The 19,162-nt window shown below is 42.4% G+C and overlaps 1 protein-coding gene across 1 annotated transcript in view; it reads right to left on the bottom strand.

Annotated features, from left to right (window-relative positions):
• Window positions 1-19,162, bottom strand: part of FLT1 (fms related receptor tyrosine kinase 1) — a 151,702-nt gene that overhangs the window by 114,774 nt on the left and 17,766 nt on the right. The window contains exons 4-6 of the mRNA XM_054973761.1: window positions 9,272-9,396; window positions 784-937; window positions 564-700 (exon numbers count right to left, since the gene is read on the bottom strand). Of these exons, the coding sequence (XP_054829736.1) occupies window positions 564-700; window positions 784-937; window positions 9,272-9,396 (416 nt within the window). The remainder of the gene's footprint in view (window positions 1-563; window positions 701-783; window positions 938-9,271; window positions 9,397-19,162) is intronic.

Here is a 19,162-nt window from a genome sequence, read left to right as displayed (position 1 = left end):
CTTCCCTCTGTGGAAACACTCGAGTACATCCAAGCCAGTGCTTGCTGTTAAAATAAGTTGTTCATGTTAACAACTAAGATCTTGGACGATAGTGTATTCTCTAAATGTGTTTCAGTTGGAAACTTGCCTGCTTCAGTAGATAGTCTTGATACTTTTGTTGCAAAGAGAATTCAGAACATAAAAAGAACCCTGCTGAATCATTCTCAAGATCCATCTGTTCCCGCATCCTGTTTCTCACAGTGGCCAGCCAGTTACTTTTAAGAAGCACAGACATGGAATAGTTGTCTTAGCTGCCACTGGGCAACAAATACCAGATCATGACCAAATTCACCAAGTTTCCGCACAACAAGTTTCCATGCTTTACAGTTTTTTGCTTATGATTATGAAATTGATGAGTCCATTGTGCAAAGTCTTGTTTGTTGAATGAAGCAATGAAACAGAGAAAGATTCAATAGATGATGATCTGCTAGAATGTGAAATATGAGAGACTTATCTAGCCCAGCCTATTTTACATGCTTGTTATTAGTGGGGTGTTCTTTTTGGAAAAGAGAAATAGCACCTACCTCACCAGGATAACTCCATGTTATAAGCACTCTTGTGTTCCAGGATGCAGTGACGGTACAGTTAAGAACAAGGTTGTCTCCTTTTAGTAATTTGACTGGTCTTGAAGCATTTAATTTGACATTAACGATTTCATTATCTATATAGTACACCAAAGCAGAAGAATTAGTCATATAATTAAACGGCAAAAGAACTGAAATGAATAAATGGAAGGATACTTACTTTGTCTGTATGTCAGGTACATAGTGTTGTATTTATGTCCACCAATTATTGTCTCACATCTGAAGAGGCCTATGAATTCAAATGTGGCATTTGGTATTATAAAACCTTTAGTACTATCCCAGATAGTCTTCCCATCGGGAACTTCACCTGGAATCTGAAAATGAAAATCTTGTCTTACTCCTTTTTGTTCCTTGTACTACCTTTTTTCCAAAATCAATTAATGGCCTGTTTGTTAATGGAAAAAATATCCAAAAAATATCAATTTATGTACATTATTATAAACACATAAGAATTTTGAAGAGTCAGCAACCTACAACAGGAAAAGTGATGCCTGAGCTTCCACAAATGTCATGGGATGAAACAACTCCCCAACAATGAAAAGTGGTATGCTGGTGGGAGGAGAAGGAGCAAAGAAAAAACTGTGGGAGAAGGACAGTCCGCAAAGAGGAAGGGAACAGCAGGAAGGGCAAGTGAACGGAAGGATGACAAACCAAATGGACAGTTAAGCAAGAAAATAGTGGGTGGCAGAGGGTAGGCAACTGCAGAACTTGAGTGCTGAAGAAGTGAAAACAGAGGGGAGGGAGAGCAGCAAGTGAAAGTGGAACAAGAGGAGAGGAAGCGGAGGCAAAGGAATTTTCTCTCCCTTGCAAGAATCTATTACTCAGAGGAATTCAAGGAACAATTTTGCCACATTACCGACATCTTGGTGAAAGAAGACTATTTCATGTATTTCCAAAATTTCACAATTTATAAACTAAAGCAAAATCAAATGAGTTTTCCCAAGATTGTCATGTTATTGACTTATTTATTTCTTTTTATAGAACATTTGTATGGCCCTTAAGCCATATAGGGCTTTAAAGAATACCAGAACCTTGAATTCAGCCCAGAAGCAAATTGGGAGCCAGTTTCGGAGAAATAAGACTGGAATCATACAGTCCCTGAGGCCCACTCCTGTCAACGTCCTGGCCACAGCATTACCTGTACCAACTGCAGACTCCAGACGCACTTCAAGAGCAGCTCCACATACAGCACATTGCACTAGCCTACTCCAGATGTTACCACAGCAGGTACCACAATGGCAAAATCTTTTCTGCAGAGGAATGGCAGCAGTTGGCTTACCAGCCATAGCTGGTGAAAGTTGCCCCTGGCCACCATTGCTACCTGGGTCCAGCACTACCCCCAAGCTACAAGCGTGCTCCTTTAGGGAGAGTGCAACACCCTTCAGAACAGGAAATATTCCAATTTCTGGGTCAAACCCTCCTCCCACTTCTTTTTGTTTGGGATTAAGTTTTGGCTTGTTAGCTTTCTGTTGGAAGTATGTTTTGATCAGAGGACTTTTCAGTTTGCCTCTCCCCTTCCCCTGTTTATTTCTACTGCTTTTTTTTGTATTGTTGGTTGCTTTGGGTCCCCACATGGGGGAGAACAGCAGGGTACAAATAATTAAGTAAATACAAGCGTTAAAAACCCAGACAGAAAATCACAACATCATATACTGTCAAAGGCCTTCTGGAATAAATGCATCTTTATTGTTATCATAGAATCATAGAGTTGGAAGGGGCCATACAGACCATCTAGTCCAACCCCCTGCCCAGTGCAGGATCAGCCTAAAGCATCTCTGACAAATATTCATCCAGCCTCTTCTTGAAAACTGTCAGTGAAGGGGAGCTCACCACCTCCCTATCTTAATAGGGTTATCTTAATAGCTGCACAGGTACACATGGAAGCAGGTGGTCTTTCAGGTACAACAGTTCTAGATGGATTATTTATTTATTTGATTTATATTTCAGCCATTGTCCAATGAACTCAGAGCAGCATACATTGCCAGCTACCATCATTTACCTCACAACTCTGTGAGGTAAATTAGGCTGAAGGACTGGATTTAAGGATTTAACATAAACAAAAAAACAGGCAGCTACTTTCATTATTGGGGATATAGGTTTCCTTCTGCCTTTATTAGTCAGTAGTCTTGCAGTTAAATTCTTAACCAATTTTAGTTTCTGAGCAATCTTCACAAACCAAAGATAGTGGACTATATCACACTTTTCTATGTACACCATGTCCAGATGTATCTCTTGAGACAAGGGGTTAGGACCTGCTCTGACCCAGACTTAACGTAAAAAGAAAATTCATAAAAGGAAGATTCCTTAAGGGCTGAGGAATCCCTTCATGGTCCCCACCACACCTGAGACTCCCTTCACTTCAAAGCCCCCAGGGGAAGACTTATTTGCCAGAGCAGGCTCCAAATCAGTAGAACAGACCAGAAGCCCTGAGTGCACCTCTCAACCTCCATTGCCCGCAAAGTCATCCCCAAGACCCCAGGATCGAAACAGGGAGAGGCATAGCCAAAACCTGGACCCAAAAAGAAGTGCACACTTGGCAGCTCAGGGCATCCTGCACAGAAGATCCTGCACATCCCACTTTGTAGGATGTCGGGACCCAATTCTGGCAACTGGACAGAGTGGGGCTGTCAGTGCCATATATATACATCTTCCATTGAGCTTTAGCTCTCTAGCCTAGCTCATGCTAGTTCTAGATGGCTCCCTGCAGCAACTGCTGCTCTCCACCTCTCCAACCCCATCCTCTGCACAAAGCGATTGCTCCAGCTGGGCTGACCTGAATACTTTAGCCCCTGGGCCTTTTCCTCTAGTTGTCCAGGTAGAGTGCGGGACACCAGTCCAGCCACCCCCTCAGTCTTTCCTCCTAGGCAGTTGCTGGAAGGAAATGCAGGCTGGGCAAACAGAGTCTTTTACCGCTGATGGGTAAGTGCTGTGTGCATTGATAGGGATGTTATAAGAGCAGCATTTAATGCACTAGAGTAAATGAGAAAGGTTGACAAAACAATGCAAGCAAAATGTGTGATGCAATATACAAATAATAATCAATTCAATTGTGTGCACAAGGTACTACACAAATGATTTTATATAATAATGATTCAAAAACAGAATATAAATAGCCACATATAACAGAACCCAAACAAAATGGCAGTTGCTTACATTATCAACATAATTAGTGCAGTCACATGCCACTCACGCAGTGGAAAACCATAATAAACCACAAAGACTAGTTAGATAGCCAAATTAAGAACCTGGAATATATCATCAACTCCTTATAACAACAAAGCACGAGGTTTCAATAATTTCATTCACATCTGGTCAAACTAGCAGCTCCAATACATAAGTGAATGTATCCCTGAACTAATAGAAAAGAGCAGGAGTCCAGTAGCACCTATAAAACTAACAAAATTTGTGGTAGGGTATGAACTTTCATGAGTCACAGCTCACTTCTTCAGATCTTGGAGCTGTGACTCATGAAAGCTCATACCCTACCACAAATTTTGTTAGTCTTTTAGGTGCTAATGAACTCTTGCTCTTTTCTACTGCTACAGATAGACTAACACAGCTACCCGTCTTGATCTATCTCCCTGAACTAATAGTTGGGCATCATGGAGTCCCTGGAGGCAGCACCTGTGGAAGGGCTGTTGTAGCAGGTGAGCTTGGTCTTTGAGGAGGGTGCAGTGGGACTGCAGGGGATGTGAGGAGGTTGTTGGGGTGGCCTGGCCCAGCTCTTGCAGCTACTGTGGCCCCTGGACTGATGGACCTGAAGCAGCTGCCAAGGCTTGCAGCTGACACAGCACATCTCCCTTGTCTGCAATGTGGGTGGTGATCAAACGGGATCATCTGGAGACTCCAAGTGAGTGATGGGATGCTGCATCCTTAGGTCACCAAGGCATAGAGAGACTGGTTACATCCCTGGGGGTGGCAAATGGGTTCTTGGACCAACAAGTGGCTTTCACTAGGGTCAGAGAGGGCAGTCAGGCATACTTGGTGGAGCTGCTGAAAGACATTTTGGTGGGGATGTGTGGCCTTGTGCTAACCTCCACTCCTGCACACCTCCCCCACTCTTCCAGTAGCAGAGATCACACAAGGTGCATCCTGGCAGCTCTCTTGGAAGCATGCCTGTGGGGCCAGGAGGTGGCCCGCTGCTGACCATCTGGCACCCGTGACTGGGCCCATTCTCTTTCTGCCCTCCCTGTGCCCTCCCTTTGAGCCACGTGAGGCAAACTTAGTGATGGGTTTGCTGGGGATCACTTGTAGTGCACAGGGTAGTGTAGGGGTCTGGTTATTTTGCTACTGCCCCTGGTTTGATTGCTAGGCAGCTGTGCCTTGGGGGTGGGAAATGTGCCAGTGATGTGGCCGTGCAGAGAGAGTTCTCCCCCTTCCCCACCTTTCAACTCCTGTGTCCACTGGCCCAGGTTGGCTCTTGCCCCATGATTGGTTGGTTCCTCCCGTCCATCTGGGCCTCACTGTCATACCTCTTGACCTCTTGGAGGTACAATTGCTAGGGTCTCTGGCACAGTCATGGCCTATGTGGCCTCCCTGGTAGCTTTTTTGCCTGGCCCCTGGCTTCTACTGGAACCTTTTAGGGAATGGAATTGTGGCACCACATTTGTACCAATGGCTGGCTGCCTCTGCCTTGGTGGCTCACAGGATTGCACTGAAAGAGCTTTTGAGAAAAGTGAACAATTTGGGATTACACCAACTTGTCCTATCTGCATATAGTAAAAGCAACTATAACAAGTGGTTCAGGAGCACTTGCCCACAAATAGTCCTTTCTATCTGCTTTTAGCACCAGCTCTTCCATGCTCCTATCCCACTTATAGCTAGGCGAGCATGCTAGAGCTGACTAAGATCCTTCAGAAGCTTTGAACAGGGTATGGTACTGATATGTTGAACCATACTGTGGATGTTTGAAATCAGACTTATATACTTTTATTTGGTGAATTAAATACCGTTTTTTTAATTATTTGTATTGCATTTTTTGTTATACTTAATTGTTTTTTTTCCTTTTGGTTCCAACCTCTTTGGTTACCCTTCTTCTGCAGGGTTGTTGTTTTTTCTCCTCTTTCTTGTTGTCCTTATCTGTTTTTGTCTCTTTCTTGCCCCACTCCCACACATTCAAGCCATACTGGGAATGGAAGATTTTTTAAAAAATGCATATTTAACTCCATCACTAAGAGAGCACTACTTCTAATTTTCTACCTATTATGGACTGAATGCGGGAGAATCAACATGAGTGTTACTTCCCTGTGGGAAGAAAGGACAGAATAGCTAGTATCATACCTAACCAGACAGGTACCCTAGCTGTAGAAAAACTGGTGGCAAGCAGTCTTTTCCTTTACTAGACATTTTTTCCTGTAGACAAAACCCAGAAACCTGTGCTGAGATAGTAGGAGCTTCTAACTATCTGACTTTTTTCTGCATAGGCATCTTCTCAGTAAAATATAGCACCTTCAGGGATTATGTATCAAAGCTTGGATCTGCAAAGGAAGTCCCCTCCCTTCATTCCACAGATAGAAAAAGATATTTAAATAGAATCAACAATAATGACACTAAACACCAAAGTGACACAGTAGAATATACTTCCTTATCTTTACAGCATCTGCTAAGAAGCCATAATAACCATTGAAATAATTGGAGGAACGTGCCCTAGACATATAAATACTGTCTGTTATTGTATGGCATGCTGGCTAACATTCTAAAGTGTCTTAAATTCTAAAAATTCTATTGTGTACTGCTGCCCAGTATAAACATTTCCTATTTTGTTCCCTTAAATGATTCATCACTGCATATATACACACTGACAATAAGTGGCAATCATAATGTTTGCTATAATGGAGGTTCCATCTGCTATAAAGTTTTCACCAAAATGTACCTTCCACCATTCCATTTTAATTATAAATCCAATCAAAATTATGTTTCAATCTAATCAAAACCTTTGGATAAGCACTTAAACATATTTAGCATTCTTTAATCAGTGCCCATCATAGTCTATTACTTGAGCCTACTGATGAAGTAAATAGTAGCCAATATATCTTACAGGACTTTTGCCGACAAGGCATTCGTACGCAGAGTTGCTCCAGCCTAAGTCCACTGAAGTTAATGGGCTTAGACTGCAGTAACTCTGCATAGGGACTGCACTGTCAGACTTCAGAGTTGCCAACATTCATAGTTTCTTAATCAGGGACAAGAGGAAAGCCAAAACTGGTCCACAATCCAATGAACAACACTAGAACTCTTCTTTTTAAACAAACACCACATCACAACTTTAATGCCCCATGGCTAGAGATGTGAAGGGCCGGAATAAAACTGGAGAAAGTTCTGACAGAAAAATTGGAACATTTAGGGACCATTGCGAGGAAGGACTCCTATGAAATATTTTCTATTTTGAAATGATTGAAATTTTTTCTTCAGACTGGGTATTACTTACTCAAAATGGGTAACATCAAATTTTTATATAAGACAATCTACAGCATTGATAAATGATAAATGATAATGATAAATCCTATGTATGCTATAGATATATACAATGTATTTTCAAGGATATGTTTATTGTTTAAATGTGAATAATTTTGGAAACAATACAATAATATATTTCATAAGAATATATGCTTTAAAAGTACAGTATTTTCAACGTTATAATGTTTAACATGATATCCAGATATGCTAGTAGTTCTATCTATTGCGGCTGAACAAGATTGTTTCCATCCAAACAATACACTTTATTTACTATAAAAATTTGTTTTCTAATTTCAACTTTGCCACCATAGCAAATGCAGCTTTTGAAAAATTACCTTCTGTGCCATAAGGGTGAAAAAAAGAGAAGAAAACGCGGGGTGGGGGGGGTGGGGGTTTGAGTTAAAATGGATATTTTTAAAAAATGGCAAAAAAGATAAAAGTTGCATGGGCCATAATGAAGACTGATGTTGATGATAAATAAAATAAGTGCAAAAAATGTGAGGTTTATATGTCATAAGCAGAATGTTCTAGTTGCAGTTGATGCTCCTGAGATAGTCAGAATAAAGCAAATTAGAAAAGTCAGAAAGTGCACAATGCCAAAAATAAGCCTCTTTTATCAGAGAGCTCTAGAACCCATGTTTTTCTCAGAACATATATAGCCTTAGATGTGGGCAGGCACAGAGACCATGAAGAGTAAGTAGCATAATTCCTTGCCTTAAGTAGGTCTCTTGGCTAGGGTCATTTTTTTTAAAAAAAAGGTTATTATATATTCAGGTTGATGGCACTGAATTGCAAGCTTTCAAATTCATATGTTATTCAACAGTCCATATGTACAAAAAACTTTATAAAGAAAAGCCCTGTTAGTAGGGACACACACATTCTCCTCATGGTTTATTAACAGTGCAATCCTAAACAGAGTTACAACCTTCTAAGCCCATTTACTTCAATTAATTTAGAAGGGTGTAAATGTGTTTAGGATTACACTCTCCAATTCTCCTCCTGTCGTCAAAAAATGGCCTCAATATTGACACTCTAGGAATTTCCACTAGTCTCTATAGTCTTCATAGAGGTTAGGGGAAATTTCTGCAGCATCACACCTCACATATTCCTCAAACTCTACCCTTCCCTGGCACCCCCCCCCCAAATCTCCCAGCATTTGCCTAAGTAGTTTTAGGAACCCTAATGGCAGGTGATACTTGGTATCTGAGGAGAGGAAAGTAGCAATTGCCGTGTGGAAGTAGTGGAGAAAGTATCTTGTAGGGGAGGCTTTACCTCTGAAGTACCAATACATATTTTGCATGCAGAAGATCCCAGAAACAATCTCTGGCACCTTTAGTTAAATAACAGGTGTTGGGAAAGGTTTTCCTGTGCCTGCCAGTCATAGTACTGGGCTAGATGGACCATTTGTCTGACTCAGTATGCAGCAGCAATATACATTCATAAACTCTTTAGAAGGCTGACAGAGAGACTATAATCAGTGTAGACTGCAGGAACCTGCTTCTGTTTGGTGCAGTAAGAACTCACAGGAATTAAAGCACATTAGCATGAGGCCATTCTCCCTGTGCTCCTATTTTAGAAGCGCATCCTGTACTTAGATGTAGTTGGATTACTGTGAGGACTATCTCTGAAGTTCGATGGGTGTGGTTTCATTTCCATCATCCTCTGAGACAGTTCCTAAATGGGGTGCAAAGTATGAATGAAGACCCGTCTTCTAGCTTCCTGTCAACACAGGATACAGACCTGGTGTCTCTATACTGTTCTTCCAGCTTTAGAGGTCAAGATGTGGGGAAATTAGCTTTTTACTTCATTAAATGGAAATTAGAGAAAGCCTGGTTTGCCAATTTCTTGTATAAACCATGACCCCAGTGAAGACAACCCTTTACTATGTAGAAGCAGAACTTTTCATATCCAGGTTGTACTTTGTAACAGCTGAGTATTGTTAATGTCTAACAGCCTCTAGCAAAGGAGGGGAAAGCTAAACTCTGCCCAGATGAGACCCACCTGCAGATGCTTTTCAAGAATATCAAATGGATTCAGGGATCTTAAGCCCAACCTCATCACTGATTTTTTGTGTTTCATATAGTTTGGACATTTACTGGCATCCATTTTAAAATTTAAAAAATTATTAAATCACATAAGTACTATGTGATACATACAGCAAACAATTAAACTTTTAAAAAGCAAAAAGTTACCATTCTTAATGTAACAGGAATATCTGGCGCTGTCACTCTGCATGGGATGATAAGCTCTTGTCCATCTGTCATATGTATAGTTTTTGGTATATTGCTGTGCATCTCTACAAATGGGCTGTGTGTATCTGCAGAAGGAGAATAAAAATAAATTAAGTCAAGAGGTAATGGCAGAAAAACAATGAAACCTACATACAATCCATTAGGCAGCAGTTCACAAACTTTAGCAACTCAGGACCCCTATTTTGATTTAACATTTTTGCAAAACTATTCTCTTCTCCTTTTCGCTAATATCCCTCATGTGCCCTGTAGTCCTCCAATTAAAATACTCTGCAAGCGAAGCTATCCATGCCCCATGAGGTTTCTGTGCTTTAGTGTCCTCAAAACAATGCAGTGAGAATCACATCAGCTAAACTTTAAAAGCAAATGATACGTTTTTATTGTCTGCATGTGGAATACAAAGTCAGAGTCTATAAGGCCACAACTCAAAAGGCCCCGATCCAATTTTATCTCTTAATTGGAAGTGACTTTGTACTTGAGAGAGCTTCCATATTGGCTAATGACTTCTAACCAAAACCCAATTGAACAGGGGTGGGAAGAGACCTGAAAAAATCTTTCAGTGGTGCTCATAGAAAAAGAAGAAAAGACCAGCAGTAAACAAAACACGAATTTCTGGCGGTTAACTGAAAGCAATCATTGGTTATGTCTATGGATGAAGACTGGTATCTCTATGTCACTATGGTGAAATCCTTCATATTGGGAATAAGATTGCCATTCTCCTGGTGGGGGCAGAAGATCCCCTGCTCCACCCTCCACTCCCACTCACCTTGCTGGCAGGGGGGAAAGGTGGGGAAACAGGTCTCCTGGGCACACTCCTGGGGCAGCGCAACAACATCACTTCCGGGAGTGATGTAATTGCACAGGGCCCGGGAGTGCTCCTTCGCTTCACATTAGGCTGATTTGAGCCCCAAAGGGGCAGGCCCAAAGAACAAGGTAAGTGTGGGATCCCCCCTCCCACAAGGAGGGTAAGGGGGCCTGGCAACTCTAATTGGGAAACAGAATAAAAACTAGTTCATTTTTGTACATGAAGTAACTGTATTAGGCCTGTACCTCCTTGGTGCTACTTTGATTTTCTAGGGCTGAGCTACTGGATCCCAGTAACTAATCAGCACATTTTTGGGCTAGTGCTATCAGATTATCTGGGAACCAGGTGACTGTTAGCAGCAGCAGCTCTGTGAACTTCAAAAGAGGGGGAAGTCCTGCAGCAGAGAATCCCTGCTCCCATTCCTAGAAATCTGAATTTTCATGTCAGCTGGATGAGTATGAGATTCACCCTCTGTCCTTACAAAGGACTTGTCATGGATCTCCAGTTTGGGTAATACTGAGATAAGGAGTTGGGCCCTTAAAGCTCCTTGAAGCCAATGGGCTTAAGCATTTCTTCATTCCATATCAAGTTGAGGCCCATATCACATGAAACATTTTTGTACCAGATATGCCCCAATTCAGCTAAAACTAAAATCTTGCTTGAGGAATTCGATTAGCTCTGAAGAAGTGAGCTGTGACTAGAGGTGGGTACGATCCAAAAAAAAATACTGATCAAGCTGATCGTGGATCGGCGCCGGCAACGATCCCGAATTAATGATCCACACTGGTCATCTCCCGTTTCCGATCCGTGGATCGTGGAGGCAAAAGCGGAGGGGCGCCCCGCTGTTCCCAACGATACAGGAACGGTGGCTGAAGCTGGCGGCATCTGTGTTTGTGTTTGGCTGACTGTGTTTGGCCGTCAGAGCTGCCTATCAGGGTTTGCAGGGATGAGATTGGAGTGCCCATGGCTACAGAACACCCCCTTCCCCCTCCCTCCCTTGGGTGTCTTCTCCCAGCTGGTGAGTGCTTTGCTGCTCCATGGTTGGAAGGAAGCCCTGCTGATCAAGGAAAGCTGGGCTTCCATTCGGGTTTCCAGGGCGACAGAAGGAGGGCAAACACAGCTCAGGCATTCCCCTGGCTCCATTGCCAGGGGAATAGATTGCTGGCGCCTGAGTGTCTGGCTTCCCAATCCGAGCACGATCGCCCTGATCTAGCCCCCTCCCAACCGCTGGATCGTTAACTGTGCCTGAGCACGATCCGCCGGGTCCCGATCGCGCGATCGCCATTATCGTGAGTTTTTTCGATCGTAATGCGGATCGTGCCCATCTCTAGCTGTGACTCACAAAAGTTCATACCCTACCACAAATTTTGTTAGTCTTATAGGTACTACTGGACTCTTGCTCTTTTCTAATCATAAGGCAAAATGGAGGCAGGGGGACCATGCACACTGCCTTGAGCTCCTTAGAGGAAAGACAGGATGAAAAAACTGTAAAAAAAAAAAAGCAAATTATAAAATAAATCCAGTGAAAATCTCAAACAAAACATAAAATAAATCCAGCAATAATCTCAAAGTATTAACAGCAAACATAATTTGAGGAGGAAAGAGGATGTGCTATTCTATCCATGTTCATATTTTCTTTTCAGCAAAAATATCTTTAATCTGTATGACTAAATTAGGAGTGTTTCCAAAAGCCAAGGAAAATATGCTTATTTCTAACAACCTAAGGTCCAAGGGGCAACAAAGTTTTTCTACAGCAGTCACTATGACTGTATTTTCACGTAATGCATTTAGGATGAACAAGCTTGTATAAACCCATTCTTTTGGTGGGCTGGAGTGAGTAAAAATTGTTCTAGGCAACTTCATAAGTTTCACAAAAATGGATTATATTCTTCTTTTAGTCCAAAAATGCCCCAGAGGCAAACTAATAGGATGGCAACAAACCAGTAACAATAATGTCATTGCCAACTCTTCATAAAGGACTTACAGTAAGGGGTTTAAGTGCATTAGGACTAGGTGGGAAGGGGTTTTGAACTCTTCCTTGGAAAAAATTTCCCTGATTGTTTTTCTGTTGGTGGGGCTCTGAAACCAAAAGTAAACCTTGCCAGGAGAAACTCAGCAGCAGCGAAAGAAATTTGGATGGAAGAGAATGGGTAAATATAGGCTGGACCCACTCCCCAGCCCTACTGTGCTTCAAATCGTCCAGTTCTCTGCTTCGTAAGGAAGCCTGGCCCATGTTAAGTCATTCTGCCATCATACCTAGTTTGCCACATGGGCAATGGGAAGCAACAGAATAGCTAGAAAAAACTCGGTGGGCAAAAAATATAGTTTCAGGGCCTCTCTTGTAAGGCTGGTATTCCAGTCAATTCACAATGCTACTTGATGTTCTTTGCAGTTCTTTTACTTTGCCCACAGGAATACATATTTGGAGCAACTGGATAATGAGTTGTCAAGTGTGCCAGGACCAAAAGCCACAACTTTGCTCATGCTCCTCTCTAGCCACGTCCAAATGGTTTGCAAATCTGAGCAACATGATGATTTCGACTAGAGATGGGCACGAACTGGGAAATTCCAAACTGTGTGGTTCATCGTATTTCACGAACCACGAACTTTGATGAACTTATCTAATTCATGAACCGGCTCATTCAGTTCATGAAAACGTCACTTCCTGGTCAGCAGAGAGCGCATCCCCCTCATTGCCTAGGAAACTGATCAGCGCCAGGCTGTCTGCAGTTATGAACCAAAATATGAATCAAACGAACCGGGCTAAAATTCATCACAGTTCATGAGAAATGAGCTCCCACGAACTGTTGGTTTGCAAACCATGAACCAGCCTGGTTCATGATGAACTTCGGTTCATATTTCGGTTGATGTCCGCCTCTAATTTCAACTACTAGTGACTGATCCAGACAGTCCCTACCAAGTGATCAACACAGTGAGATTGCCTTAGGTTTCAACCTGTCTTTGAAGCTCACTGCTGTCCCAATCACCTGTTGACAGAAGAGGATTAAGAATAAGAGGACCTGGACATCACACGGCACCAAGAACAGAAACATCTAAATTGCAGTTCTAGAAATAAGCCCCTTTGATTGAAATAGGATTACTTTGACATATTGCACATTCAGTCATATGCATTCAATTCTCTCAGCACAGGGGAACATTTTTGTTTATTAGGAAAATAAATGTTTTAATGGGATATTGTCTGTGTTGCCTTTAAATTACCCAGCAAAAGCAAGAACCATATCTTACTTACACCAAGAGTTCAAGAGGGTGACATCTGATCAAATGAAACTACCCTGCAAAAGTGTATTTGAACTGAAAAAGACTGCACATTGGTAGGAAAATTACACTACTCCAACTGTGATCGCCAAGGACGTATTTTAAAAGAAAGACAAAAAAAATTACATAAGTATGAAAACAACCCAGCAACGTTTCCTTTGCAATATTATCCAAAGAAAGACCAAAAGACCACTATTATAAAAGGAAGATTTTTTTAAACAGAGGTTGTAGTTATAAAAGAGGGTCACCAGCTCTTCATATCTCCAGCGCAACATTACTTCTTACTACTCCCTTAAGACTCATTTATCCTTGTCACAAAATTAGAAGCTGTTTCCCCAAACCAGCAAACTTTACAGAGCAATTTCCTGTATGCATAACCTGTAAGCCATTATAAGTACAAGGAAGAGCTGCCCTGGAGAGGGATGGTAGCGTCTGCAGACAAAGTGTCACCACTGGCTGATGCCAACAATGTACCGGTGAGGGTCATCTTGTGTCTTGCAGCCCTTTTAAAAAGAGGGACAGGAAACTGGTACAAAATGTAAATAATGTTCTCACTCTAATGGATGTATTTGTGCCACTGTCACACATCAAAGTGACAAGACAGGGGTAATTAATGGAATCTGTTTGCTTCAACAACTCTAATAAACATGAGTTTTTGTCTGAATTACAATAGTATGTTTAAATGTAAAGAGCCTTCCAGGGAGTGGGTGGAGATCTCCTGGAATTACAACTGATCTCCAGGCCATAGAGATCATTTCCCCTGGAGAAAAAGCTGTTTTGGAAGATAGACTTCATGGCATTACCCAACACTGAGGTCCTTCCCCCCAAACTCCACCTCCCAAATCTCCAGGAATTTCCCAACTGGAGCTGGCAACCCTACTTTCAGGTAAGATCTGTGTTGACTTCTATGCACTGTTTGTGTATAAACATTTCATTCATTTCCTTTGACTTTTACCACCTTCCTTGCATGTCTCATATTTGGGTTGCCAACTCCGTATTGGAAAATTCCTGGAGATTTGAGGGTGAGGGGCTTCAAGGGTTTGCCAGCTCAAGGTTGGAAAATTCTTGGAGATTGGGGGAGGTGGAGGCTGGAGGGGGGGTTGGGGAGGGGAGGAACCTCAGCAGTGTATAATGCCATATAGTTCATCTCCCCAAACAACCATTTTCTCCAGTGGAACTGATCTCTGTGGCCTGGAGATCAGTTGTAATTCCAGATCTCCAGCCACTACCTGGAGGTTGGCAACCCTAACAATGCCATAGAGTCTGCCCTCCAAAGCAGCCACCTTCTTCAGGGGAACTGATCTGTATAGTCTGGATATCAGTTGTAATTTCAAGAGATCTCCAGATTGGCAACCCTGCTCATAGCCTACCCTTCCCAGTTCCCAGATAAGTTAGACCAAACTAGATGTGATGCCGGAAAGCCTGCAAGCAGGGAAACAAAATTTATTCCCTCTCACTGTGCTGTTTTCCTTAGTTCAACAGCACCCCCTCCCCTACAATTCCTGGATTTCTCCCAGAATTACACCTCATCTCCAAAAGCCAGAGATCAATTTCCGTGTAGAAAATGGCAATTTGGGAGTGATGGTATACTCTGTGGCATTGCAGCTCCACCAAGTTCCCTCTTCTCCCTAAATCCCACCTTCCCCAGGCGCTGCCCCCAAATCCCCAGGAATTTCCCAAGCTGGAGCTGGCAGCCCTGAACAGCAGCAGTTCTGGGGGCAAGACTGAGATCAGGAAAAATGGCGTGGGAACAAATGGTCAAAGCCCCTTTCTCCAACTCCTTGCAGTGATCCAAATTAACTCCTGTGCAGCCACTTAGTTTGACAATTAGCATAATGTTAAATCAAGCAAACAGGGAGGAGAAGGAGAAAAGAAAAGCAAAATCAATGAATCTGGAGATATAGAATATAAAAAGGAAGAAATAGAGTTTATGATAATAGGTTGAATTTATTGCTATCTGTAGCTTACTAAAGATTTGATTTTCAGGCTCTAGGCTCCTGAATGCCATTCTTCGCTTGAAAAGCTGGTCATTCTGCTAATCTATGAAGCACTTTTACTGATATCCCCGGGGGCTTCTACACTGCTGCCATTGGCACTGTGCGCAGTCTAAAGTTTTCCAAATGTTTTCCTACTTTATTTATGTAAAATCAAAAAGAGTCCAGTAGCACCTTTAAGACTAACCAATTTTATTGTAGCATAAGCTTTCGAGAATCAAGTTCTCTTCATCAGATGCATGGTACTGAAACTGGTCAAATATAGAAGAGGAGGGGGGAGGGGGGGAGGAGAGAGAAGATGCAGTTAGGGGGGGAGAGGGAGGATGCAACCAAAACATTCCTTTGCTTCCTTTGGTTGCATTCCTTTGGTTGCATCCTCCCTCTCCCCCCCTAACTGCATCTTCTCTCTCCTCCCCTCCTCCCCCCTCCTCTTCTATATTTGACCAGTTTCTGTACCATGCATCTGACAAAGAGAACTTGATTCTCGAAAGCTTATGCTACAATAAAATTGGTTAGTCTTAAAGGTGCTACTGGACTCTTTTTGATTTTGCTACTACAGACTAACACGGCTAACTCCTCTGGATTTATTTATGTATTTATTTATTTATGTCGGCCTTTTTCACTGAGACTCAAGGCGGATTACACAGTATGCGATTAGCACAATCAATAACAAGGACATTTCAATACAATATCAAAGACATTTCCATAAACAATGCCATATGGTAAATAGATACAAGTTTAAAAGACATAGTATTAGCAAGAATCTAATCCAGAGTAGAAAAAATATTGAAGCAGAACATAATCAATTCTAGGACTAACATTAGACAACGTGGAGCACTGGTGGTACATGGGAGCAGGGCTTTTTTTCTAGGAAAAGAGGTGGTGGAACTCAGTGGGTTGCCAGCACAGGGGGCAACTCTTGGCAGGAGGTGGTGCCCCTGGTACCATATGTGCACGCGCAAAGTGCACGCATGCTCCCAGGGCCAATGACGTCACTTTGGGTCAGCTGGCACAAGGGAGGAGTTCAAGAGCGATGCTCTTCCCAACAAGCATCGCTAAAGTCTTGTCTGGATTCAATTTCAATTTGTTGTTTTTCAACCATTTCACCACGGCTGTCAGGCAGAAGGCCATTTCCAGGTCAGCAGAAGGTCTGCAGGAAGTCCATCCCCTGTTGCCTAGGAAACTGATTGGTGCCAGGCTGTCTGCAGTGCCAAACCAAAAAACGAACTAAATGAACCAGCCTAAAGTTCATGGCGGATCATCAGAAATGGGCTCTGATGAACTGCCAGTTCGCAAACCACGAACTGGCCTGGTTTGTCACAAGCTTTGGTTCGTATTTCTGTTTGTGCTCTAGTTAAAAGTCAGAATAAAAAAAATGTTAATATTCAGACTGCATTTCCTATTCTGTGTCAATATAACTTACAGGTAAAAATGAAGTTGTGTTAGAAACAACTGCATTTTGTGATGGATATAGCTAGAACTAGCTGGATTTGACTAAGAAAGTCATAGCAGATGCCTTTGCGGAAAGAAACAGGGCTGATCTGGCCCCACAAAGGCAGTCTAGAGGCCTAGAATAGAACAACCTTGAAGAGGGGCATGAAACAGAGGAGATTAGAAGAGCCATCTAACCTGTATTAATATATACAATGTGTTGAGGCCCAGGTGCAGAGAGCATCTGAGAATGACCAGAATTAATGATGTATGTAGTTGTTATAATAGATGGTATGATTTTCTGTTGACTGAGGCAATATTAAGAATGCTGAATAATCCTGTTTTATTAATAAAGGCTTGTCCTGATCTGGGTAGTTCGGGCAAGCCCTATCTCCATCAGATCTCAGAAGCTAAGCCAGGTTGACTATGTTTAGTAATTGGATGGGAGACTTCCAACGAAGACCAGGGTTTCAGAGGCAGGCAATAGCAAACCACCTCTGTTAGTCTCTTGCCTTGAAAACCTCATTAGGGGATCACCATAAGTCAGCTATGACTTGAGGACACTTTCTGCCAGCACCATTAATAAAGGCTTAGAATGGTAGCAGAGATTCTGTGACAGTATGTGTACTATACCTGGTAATGAACCTAAAACATTATTTGTGGTATTCTCTTTTAAAGATTAGTGCTTGCTGTAAACAGTTGAGAGCCTTTATTTTATGATACTCATTATTTCTCAATATGTTGGGGGAATGAGCCTCAAAAATATAGAACAATTTTTTTTCTGTATCAATGCCTGGGATTCTAAAGTGCATTAACACATCATAACATATGGAAAAATAGCAACCTGAACAATCATGAACTCTGTACAAGATCATATATGTCCCTTTCCACTGACAGCAATAGGAAAGCTATGTGGTCACAATTATTAGGATTGTAGCTAACAGGGCCGGTGCCAGTGTTTCTCCACATGCGCGCGCACCCAGACTGCGTGATGCCGTCACTGCATGTGATGTCACACACAGGGCATGCCGCTGGGATGGCACGCGTTCGTCCTCGCAGCCCTCTGGCTCAGTTGCTCTGAGCACCGCCCCAGCCGCCTGCCGCACTTGGCCCACAGCTGTGTGCTGGCAGCGGCAGCAGCAGCACAGGACAACTGAGCGGGAGGGCTGGGAGGTTGCCCACCCAGTTGCCCCGCACTGCCGCCACCAGCATGTACTCTTGGCCGGGTGCAGCAGCTGCAAGCCAGGCACAGCAGGCGGCTGGGGCGGTGCACGCGCATCCTTACAGCCTTCCGGCTCAGTTGCTCTGTGCGCCGCCCCGGCTGCCTGCTGCACCTGTCCTGCAACTGTGTGCTGGCGGCAGCAGCAGCAGCATGGGGCAATTGAGCTCCCCGGCGCACCCTCCGGTGCCTTAGCACTCGAGGCGGCTGCCGGCCCGGCCTCAATGGACGCACCAGCCCTGGTGACTAAGTAGCATAATAATGGATTTGATTCAAGCACTTACTAACCTTGGAAATAAAACACCCATTTTCTTAAAGTCCCTAACATTGTTCTCTGAGTTTCCAGTGCTCTTTTGACTGGCAATAAGATAGCATTTCACACCTTTGGGCTAAAAACACACACACACCCAGCAACATTATCATACCAAGGATATTACTGAATTTGTATTAGATATAGTTCATGCAATATACTTAATCATTTCATAGACACATTTCTGGTATACTTCCTTGCAGATAAGGCATCCAGAATTCCACATGCCCTAAGTCCTTCCTGTTCTTTTTTCCCCTTAGGCTGGCAAATAAAATGCTAACTTTTGTTTTGCATTGTGATTCATCCCTACAGTAAGAACTTGTACTCCTGGAAGTTCACAACAGCCTAAATCCAAGCGTATTGCAGAAACAATGGAAGACCTTTCTGTTTGGATAAGAATCATGTTGTTTTACTAGATTTCATTTTATGTTTATACCTATTTCTGTTTTTTTTTAAACTTCCAGTGCAGGACTTTTAGGGCAGAATGCTAAATGAAATAAATAACTGATGCCTAGCCAGATTTCTGTTCACATTAAAACAGTCTTTCAAAAAAAGAAAAGATTATTCATATGCCTCAATATTAAACATACTTAAAGGATGATTCATTGAATTTCTACCATTTATGATAAGTCAGTGTCAAGATCCTAGCAAACACTCCATATTAGCTTGAGTAGCTAGTTCCAGATTTTATATCAGAATAAAAAGCTATAAGAAACTCAGGGGAGAAGAATTTGTAAGACTTTGTCTGTATGCTTATATGGTGCCCTGAAATATTAAACCAGTCTATTTAACTTTATAA

This window comes from Eublepharis macularius, chromosome 3 (genome assembly GCF_028583425.1).
Source record: "Eublepharis macularius isolate TG4126 chromosome 3, MPM_Emac_v1.0, whole genome shotgun sequence".
Taxonomy (NCBI): domain Eukaryota; kingdom Metazoa; phylum Chordata; class Lepidosauria; order Squamata; family Eublepharidae; genus Eublepharis; species Eublepharis macularius.
This window is presented reverse-complemented; position numbering and strand designations above follow the sequence as displayed.